At 39.4% G+C, this 9882-nt stretch overlaps 1 protein-coding gene across 4 annotated transcripts in view; it reads left to right on the forward strand.

Moving 5' to 3' along the window:
- ATRX (alpha thalassemia/mental retardation syndrome X-linked) overlaps positions 1-8643 on the forward strand; it is a 295353-nt gene extending 286710 nt beyond the window's left edge. For 2 of the 4 annotated variants that reach the window (XM_011947439.1, XM_011947441.1), the window contains one exon: positions 5536-8643. In XM_011947439.1, the coding sequence (XP_011802829.1) occupies positions 5536-5814 (279 nt within the window). In that variant the 3' untranslated portion in view covers positions 5815-8643. The remainder of the gene's footprint in view (positions 1-5535) is intronic. The other 2 variants (XM_011947440.1, XM_011947442.1) reach the window with 1 other exon arrangement.
- The last annotated feature ends 1239 nt before the right edge of the window (positions 8644-9882 follow it).

The following is a 9882-nucleotide window of genomic DNA, read 5'->3' on the forward strand; positions in this document are numbered from 1 at the left end:
GTTGATGGGTGCAGCACACCAACATGGCACAAGTATACATATGTAACAAACCTGCATGTTATGCACATGTACCCTAGAACTTAAAGTATAATAAATATATTAATTAATTAATTAATTAAAAAAAAGACTGTAGAGACCTTTTATCTCCCTGGTTAGCTGTATTCCTAGGTATTTTATTCTTTTTGTGGCAGTTGTGAATGGGATTGCATGCCTGATTTACCTCTTTACTTGACTTTTGTTAGTGTGTAGGAATGCTACTGATTTTTGTACATTGATTTTGTACCCTGCGATATTGCTGAAGTTGTTTATCAGCTTACGAAGCTTTTTGGACCAAGACTAGAGTTTTCTAGATACAGGATCATGTAATTTGCATACTATGATAGTTTGACTTTCTCTCTTCCTATTTGGATGAACTTTCTTTCTTTCTGTCACCTGATTGCTCTGCCCAGGACTTCTAATACTATTTTGAATAGGAGTGGTAATAGAGGGCATCCTTGTCTTGTGCCAGTTTTCAAGAGGAATATTTGCAACTTTTGCCCATTCAGTATAATGTTGGCTGTGGGTCTCCTCCAGCCGGAATTCCAGAGGCGCGAGGCAAGAGCCATTTGCTTCTTGCCAGTTCAACTCACTCATTCCCCTGGAGTTCTTGTGGGCCAGGAACGAGTCCTGGTGTGCGGTAGCCCCATTCAGGATTCCCAGCTTCCTCCTCCTTCAACCAAGCTTCTGTGTCTTCCCTCCATCCACTCTCATTGCCTTGTCTCTGAAGATCTGTTAGGAGTGTGCCAGTCATCCTTGTCTTTCGGTGGCAGCTTTTCCACCTTGCTGCATCTAGTCATCCATCTTGCCCAACCCCATTATTCTTTTTTTTTTTTTTTTGAAACAGAATCTCACTCTGTCACCCAGGCTGGAGTACAGTGGTGCAATCTGGGCTCACTGCAAGCTCCGCCTCCCAGGTTCACACCATTCTCCTCCCTCAGCCTCCCGAGTAGCTGGGACTATAGGCACCCACCACCACGCCCGGCTAATTTTTTGTATTTTTAGTAGAGACAGGGTTTCACAATGTTAACCAGGATGGTCTCAATCTCCTGACCTGTGATCCTCCACTTGGCGTCCCAAAGTGCTGGATTACAGGCATGAGCCACCGCGCCCGGCCTCCAACCCCATTATTCTTGATAAGTTAGGACTTACTCCTGCCATTTTGTTATTTGTTTTCTGGTTGTTTTGTGATCCCTCTCTTCCTTCTTTTCTTCCTTCCTGTCTTCCTTTTAGTTAAGGCAATTTTCTGTGGTTGTATGTTTTAATTTCTTTTTATTATTATTATTATTATTTTGAGACGGAGTTTCACTCTGTCACCCAGGCTGGAGTGCGGTGGCGTGATCTCAGCTTACTGCAATCTCTGCCTTCCCGGGTTTGAGCAACTCTCCTTCCTTAGCCTCATAAGTAGCTGGAATTATAAGCACCCGCCACCACGCACAGCTAATTTTCGCATCTTTACTAGAGACAGGGTTTCACCATGTTGACCAGGCTGTTCTTGAACTCCTGACCTCAGGTGATCCATCCACCTTGGCCTCCCAAAGTGCTGGGATCACAGGCCTGAGCCACTGCACCCGGTATGATTTCTTGCTTATAGTTTTTTGTTTATCTGTTGTATGTTTGTTTATTTGAAGTTACCATGAGGCTTGCAAATAATATAATGCATCATTTTAAGCTGATGATAACACTGATTACATAAATAAGCAAATAAAGTACAAACAAGCAAAGAGAAGACTAATGTTCTTTTGCCAGTGAGTTTTATACCTTCATATAATTTTTCATTGTTCATTAACATACTTTTTTTCAGACTGAGAAACTCCCTTTAGTATTTCTTGTAGGACAGGTTTGGTATTGAAATTCCTCAGTTTCTGTTTGTGTGGGAAAGTCTTTATTTCTCCTTTGCTTTTGAAGGATATTTTCACCAGATATATTCTTCTAGGTTAAAAGTTGTTTGTTTGTTTGTTTGTTCCTTCACCCCTTTAAATATCTCATGTCACTCTCTCCTGGCCTATAAGTTTTCTACTGAAAAGTCTACTGCCAGATGTATTGGAGCTCCTTTGTATGTTGTTTCCTTTCTCTTGCTGCATTTAGGATCCTTTCTTTATCCTAGACCGTTGGTTTGATTATTAAATGGTGGGAGATAGTCTTCATTGAGTTAAATGTGTTTGGTGTTGCATAACCTTCTTTTTCTTGAATATTGATAGTTTTCTCTAGGTTTGGGAAATTCTCTGTTGTTATCCTTTTGAATAAACTTTATACCCTATCTGTCTCTCTGCCTCCTCTTTAAGGCCAATAACTCTTAGATTTAGGCCATTTGAGGCATTTAGCCCATTTGAGGCTATTTTCTAGATCTTGTAGATGTGCTTCATTGTTTTTTGTTCATTTTTCTTTTGTCTCCTCTGATGGTACATTTTCAAATAACCTGTCTTCAAGCTCACTAATTCTTTCTTCTCCTTGATCAGTTCCTCTATTAAGAGACTCTTAATACATTCTTTAGTATGTCAATTGCATTTTTTGACTCCAGAATTTCTGCTTGATTCTTTTAAATTATTTTAATATCTTTATGAAATTTATCTGATAGGATTATCAGTTTCTTCTCCATATTATCTTGAATTTCATGAATTTCCTCAAGACACCTATTTTGAATTCTCTGTCACATATATTCACATGTATCTGTCGCTCCAGGATTGGTCCCTGAGGACTTATTTAGTTCATTTGGTGATGTCATGTTTCCTGGATGGTCTTGATGGTTGTGGACATTGATTCGTGTCTGGGCATTGAAGAGTTAGGTATTTATTATAATCTTTGTAGTCTAGCCTTGTTTGTACCCATCCTTCTTGGGAAGGCTTTCTAGGTATTCAAAGGGAGATGGATGTTGTGATCTAAGTTCTTGGTCACTCCATCTGTATCTGCATTGGAAGGCTTCCCAAACTGGGTAATGCTATGACTGTTGTAATCTTGCAGACTCACAGAGCTACCGCCTTGGTGGTCTTCGATAAGATCTGGAAGAACTGTCTGGATTACCAGGCAGAGATTCTTGTTCTCTTCCCTTACTTTTTCCCAAACAGAATCTCTCTCTGTCTGTGCTAAGCTGTCTGGAAAGCTGGTGGAGAGGTGACACAACCACCCCTCTGGTTCCCTTCACGGGGACCACACTGGGTTAGACCTGAAGCCTGCATAACAGTGGGTCTCACCCAAGATCCACAGTAACTACTGCCTGGCCTCCGCCTTTGTTTGCTCAAGGCTCTAAGGCTCCACATTCAGCAGGTGGCAAAGCCAGCTGCTCTTGTGTTCTTCCCTTCTGGGCTGCAAATTTCCCCCAGCCCTAGGCCTGTCCCAAGATGCTATCCAAGATCCAGGGCCTGGAGTCAGAATGTTTAGGAGTCTGCCTGGAGCTCTATTCTACTTCAGCTGAGTTGGCACCCAAGCCATAAGACAAAATCCTTTCTACCCTTCCCTCCCCTTTCCACAAGCAAAGGAGTCTGTCCCTGTGATCACTAGCACCCCAGGCTCACAGCAGGTATTGCCTGGCTATTGCTGATGTTCACTCAGGGTCCAAGGGCTCTTCGGTCAGCTTGTGGTAAATGCTACCAGGACTATGTCTCTCTCTTCTGGGCAGTGGGCTCCCCTCCAGCCCAGGGAAGGTCCAGAAATGCCATCCAAAAGCCAAGGCCTGGAATTAGGGTCCCCAAGGGTCTGCTTGGTACCCTAGCCCACTGTGGCTGAGCTGGTACCTAAGCTGTATGTCAAAGTCCTCTTTACTATTTCCTCTTCTTTTCTCAAGCAGAAGTCTCTTCCCATTGTCCACAGCTGGGAATGTGCTATGTCACACCTGAAGGTAGCATGTCTCTGAGTCTCACTGAAGACCCACTGCAAGTACTGTCTGGGTACCACTGCTGATTATTCAGGGCCCAAAAGGGCTCTTTAGACAACAGATGTTGAATCCTGCCAGGATTGAGTCATTTCCTTCAAGAGAACGAGTTTCCTCTGGCCCAGGGTATGTCTGGAAATGTCATCCAGGAGCTAGGGCCTGAAACAGGGGCCTCAGGACTCTGCCTGGTGCCCTATCCTACTGTGGCTGAGATGATATTCAAGCTGCAAGACAAAGTCTTCTTTACTCTTCCCTCTCCTCTCCTCAAGCAAAAGGAAAGAGTCTGTCCTGGAGCTGTGAGCTGTGCTGCCTGGGGTTTGCGAAGGTGTGGCAGAAGCAATCTTCTGGCCACCCTGGCTGTTGTCTCACTAGGTCATGTGCCCCCCAAGTCCACTGGCTTTCAGCCCAGCACAGGACTTGGAGTCTTGGTGGCCTAGATTGCCTTTCAGGTTTATTTAGGCCCCCAGAACTCTTTAGTCCACAGTGGCAAAGCTTGTCGGAACTCGGGTTCCGCCTGCTGGGATAGGTGATTTCCCTCTGGCTGTGGCTGGTGTAAATGCTCCCTCTGTGGGTGCCAGCTGAGTTCTGCCTGGTGTTTCTTTTCACTGTGACAGGGCAGCACTGAGTTCCAATGCAGTCCCACAATCACTGTACTCTCTCCTGCAAGCACACGGATTCTCTCTCCCTGCCACGTGGCTGCTGCCAGGGGATGAGTGAGGGTTGGCACTGGCAGTTAAAGACTGTCTTTCCTAACCCCTTTAGTGCCTCTTTCAGTGATATGAAGTTAAAATCTGGTACAGTGATTGCTTACCTGATTTTTGGTTCTCATGAAGGTGATTTTATTGCAGATAGTTTTTGAATTTGGAGTTCCTTCGGAGAGGACGATTAGTCGAGGCTTCTATTCGGCCATCTTGCTCTGCCTCCAGTCACATTTGGCATTATTAAACAACCTCGAAACAGTAGTATACTTATCAGTGTGTTTAATTTGAGAATAAAAAGTAGAGCTATGGATGATATATATCAAAGGTTCCTACTAAGCTATATAATTCTTTAAAAGGGTACCGTATTCCAGGATCCTTGATCATGTTTCCCAACACAGTTGTTTGCCAGCCTTCTACAGTTGGCACCAGGGAATCTATTTCTGTGGCATATGTTTTACTTAGAAGGTACTGTAGGGTTATGTGGTTTTACATTATATTAGGAAACTTGAGACATTCCAGGTCAGAATTATTCCTACTGCAAGTGCTTTTCCCTTTGGTGTTTGTCACTAAAATGTTTGTCTGTCATCATGTGAAATATTCAAAAGAATGACAAAGAAAGGAGTCTTAACAAAAAGTGTAACTAATACTTGAGACTAATCACAGTACAGAACACATTACTATGGCAACCAACCTAAATGCTGCTTGCAATATAATAGTCAAGACATTAAGAGAATTTAGCCCTAAATGGTCTTACTAACTGGTTTCTACAGTAATGGTCCTGTGAATGCCATCAAATTAGTAATGGTGATAACAATGATGTGTTTTCCTTTTGGTATGGTACCCCCTTAACAAATTGATTTTAAGTCAAAACTTGATACCTCTTTTGAGACAGGTCATGCACTTGTAACGACTCCCATTTTTTCTCTATAGTTAATCAGCTGTGTTCAGCGAATACTTATGAACAGAAGGCTCCAGCAGCAGTACAATCAGCAGCAACAGCAACAAATGACTTATCAACAAGCAACACTGGGTCACCTCATGATGCCAAAGCCTCCAAATTTGATCATGAATCCTTCTAACTACCAGCAGATTGATATGAGAGGAATGTATCAGCCAGTGGCTGGTGGTATGCAGCCACCACCATTACAGCGTGCACCACCCCCAATGAGAAGCAAAAATCCAGGACCTTCCCAAGGGAAATCAATGTGATTTTGCACTAAAAGCTTAATGGATTGTTAAAATCATAGAAAGATCTTTTATTTTTTTAGGAATCAATGACTTAACAGAACTCAACTGTATAAATAGTTTGGTCCCCTTAAATGCCAATCTTCCATATTAGTTTTACTTTTTTAAAAAAAATAGGGCATACCGTTTCTTCCTGACATTTCTCAGTGATGTTGCCTAGAATCTTCTTACACACATTGAGTACAGAAGATATTTCAAATTGTTTTCAGTGAAAACAAGTCCTTCCATAATAGTAACAGCTCCACAGATTTCCTCTCTAAATTTTTATGCCTGCTTTTAGCAACCATAAAATTGTCATAAAGTTAATAAATTTAGGAAAGAATAAAGATTTATATATTCATTCTTTACATAGAAAAACACACAGCTGAGTTCTTAGAGTTGATTCCTCAAGTTATGAAGTGCTTTTGTACTTAATCCATTTCTTGATTAAAGTGATTGAAATGGTTTTAATGTTCTTTTGACTGAAGTCTGAAAGTGGGCTCCTGCTTTTTATTGTCTCTGTGACTGAAAGTTAGAAACTGAGGGTTATCTTTGACACAGAATTGTGTGCAATATTCTTAAATACTACTGCTCTAAAAGTTGGAGGAGTCTTACAGTTATCTTAGCATTGTATAAACAGCCTTAAGTATAGCCTAAGAAGAGAATTCCTTTTTCTTCTTTAGTCCTTCTGCCATTTTTTATTTTCAGTTATATGTGCTGAAATAATTACTGGTAAAATTTCAGGGTTGTGGATTATCTTCCACACATGAATTTTCTCTCTCCTGGCACAAATATAAAGCACATCTCTTAACTGCATGGTGCCAGTGCTAGTGCTTCATCCTGTTGCTGGCAGTGGGATGTGGACTTAGGAAATCAAGTTCTAGCATTTTAGGAGGTTAACACTGAAGTTGTGGTTGTTAGGTTCACACCCTGTTTTATAAACAACATCAAAATGGCAGAACCATTGCTGACTTTAAGTTCACATGAGGAATGTGCTTTAACAATTCCCAGTACTATCAGTATTGTGAAATAATTCCTCTGAAAGATAAGAATCACTGGCTTCTATGCGCTTCTTTTCTCTCATCATGTTCCTTTACCCCAGTTTCCTTACATTTTTTAAAATTGTTTCAGAGTTGTTTTTTCTTTAGATTTTGAGGCAATTATTAAATCAAAATTAATTCATCCAATACCCCTTTACTAGAAGTTTTACTAGAAAATATATTACATTTTATTTTTTCTTAATTCAGTTCTGTAAAAATGACCTATAATTTTATTCATGTACAATTTTGATTACTTGAATTCTTAAAGAAGACATTGTTTTTGGCTATGGGAGTCAACTCAACATGGCAAAACCATTTTGAGATGATGATATAACAGGTAGTGAAACAACTTAAGAATTCCAGAAAAAAAAAAAGAAAAGAAAACTGGGTGTAGGCTTTGCTTTAAGTATCACTGGATTAGAATGAGTTTAACATTAGCTAAAACTGCTTTGAGTTGTTTCGATGATTAAGAGATTGCCATTTTTATCTTGGAAGAACTAGTGGTAAAACATCCAAGAGCACTAGGATTGTGATACAGAATTTGTGAGGTTTGGTGGATCCACGCCCCTCCCCCCCACCTTCCCATGATGAAATATCACTAATAAATTCTGTATATTTAGATATTATGCTAGCCATGTAATCAGATTTATTTAATTGGGTGGGGCAGGTGTGTATTTACTTTAGAAATAATGAAAAAGACAAGATTTATGAGAAATATTTGAAGGCAGTACACTCTGGCCAACTGTTATCAGTTGGTATTTCTACAAGTTCGGAATATTTTAAACCTGATTTACTAGACCTGGGAATTTTCAACATGGTCTGATTATTTACTCAAAGACATAGGTGTGAAAATTTTAGGCAACCTTCTAAACCTTTTTCACCATGGATGAAACTATAACTTAAAGAATAATACTTAGAAGGATTAATTGGAAATCAGAGTTTGAAATAAAACTTGGACCACTTTGTATACACTCTTCTCACTTGACATTTTAGCTACATAATATGTACTTTGAGTATAACATCAAGCTTTAACAAATATTTAAAGACAAAAAAATCACATCAATAAAATACTAAAAGGCTCATTTTTATATTTGTTTTAGATGTTTTAAATAGTTGCAATGGATTAAAAATGATGATTTAAAATGTTGCTTGTAATACAGTTTTGCCTGCTAAATTCTCCACATTTTGTAACCTGTTTTATTTCTTTGGGTGTAAAGCGTTTTTGCTTAGTATTGTGATATTGTATATGTTTTGTCCCAGTTGTATAGTAATGTTTCAGTCCATCATCCAGCTTTGGCTGCTGAAATCATACAGCTGTGAAGACTTGCCTTTGTTTCTGTTAGACTGCTTTTCAGTTCTGTATTGAGTATCTTAAGTACTGTAGAAAAGATGTCACTTCTTCCTTTAAGGCTGTTTTGTAATATATATAAGGACTGGAATTGTGTTTTTAAAGAAAAGCATTCAAGTATGACAATATACTATCTGTGTTTTCACCATTCAAAGTGCTGTTTAGTAGTTGAAACTTAAACTATTTAATGTCATTTAATAAAGTGACCAAAATGTGTTGTGCTCTTTATTGTATTTTCACAGCTTTGAAAATATGTGCACATGTTTCATAGAAAATGTATAGCTTTTGTTATCCTATATAATGGTGGTTCTTTTGCACATTTAGTTATTTAATATTGAGAGGTCACGAAGTTTGGTTATTGAATCTGTTATACTAAATTCTGTAAAGGGAGATCTCTAATCTCAAAGAGAATTTACATACCAGGAAGCCCATGTGTGTTTGTGTTAGTTTTGGATGTCTTTGTGTAATCCAGCCCCATTTCCTGTTTCCCAACAACTGTAACACTCATTTTAAGTCAAGCAGGGCTACCAACCCACACTTGATAGAAAAGCTGCTTACCATTCAGAAGCTATAGCAGGTAGATGGAAACCTTATTATCTGGCCTCCAAAGAAGTTGAATATTTTGTAGCCTTCCCTTAGCTATGTTCATTTTCCCTCCATTATCATAAAATCAGATCCATATTTATGTGCCCCAAACAAAACTTCTTAAGAGCAGTTACATATCTGTCCCAGTAGCCCTTGTTTCCTTTGAGGGTAGCATGTTGTGAGGCTATAGAGACTTACTCAACAGTAAAACAGGTCAATCCTTTTACATGTCTACTATACTAAAAATTATGTTCAGGGTATTACTACTTTATTTCACCAGACTTAGTCTCAAGTGACTTGGCTATCTCCAAATCAAATCTATCCTTAGAGAATAAACATTTTTCTACCGTTAATTTTTTTCAAGTCTATAATCTGAGCCAGTCCCCACGGAGTGACAAGTTTCAGAAATGCTTTCATCTTCGCAACATTTTCTATATACTATTATATGGGGTGAATAAAGTTTTAAATCCGAAATATATACTGTGTCAAAGCTCAATATGTGCCAGGTAACTAAACTGTTCACATCACTAGCATTGGATGTAATAACAGGATAGTGGCTCACCCCCAAGAGCTGCCATAAGATTCCACTATGATAGATACTACCACCCTCTCTTTGGAACAACCTTCCTGATACCATTGTGCCAGTGAACTAAGGGAATCATCCTTCCTCCTTGCTCTCTAGGGATCTGTCTTTTTGATAGTGACTGCTGCACAGACCTTCACCAAGAAAGACAGCATATAAATTGAGGCCATTAGTAAAGATAGTAAGGATACAACTAGAATTGAAAGAATGAAGGAGTGAGGCAAATCCTAAAATACTGCAAGTAGGCCCTCTTTAATACAACATATCACAAGCAGTCTCTACCCAGCAACACTCCCCTACATTAAGTTCCTGAACATTCCACCCTTCTCTGATAGAAACATGTAAGGGATAGGGGAGCTTGGCTGTAATCTTAAGCTTTGCAAATCAGATGACTACTAAGAGACTTTCATATTAAGTATACCCAGGTCCATCCCTATGCTCCTCGTGTCATGTATGTGTTGTTTTTCAAGAAAGGTGAAGAAAGATGGCTTATCAGA

This window comes from Colobus angolensis, unplaced genomic scaffold, assembly GCF_000951035.1.
Source record: "Colobus angolensis palliatus isolate OR3802 unplaced genomic scaffold, Cang.pa_1.0 Scaffold265, whole genome shotgun sequence".
Taxonomy (NCBI): Eukaryota; Metazoa; Chordata; class Mammalia; order Primates; family Cercopithecidae; genus Colobus; species Colobus angolensis.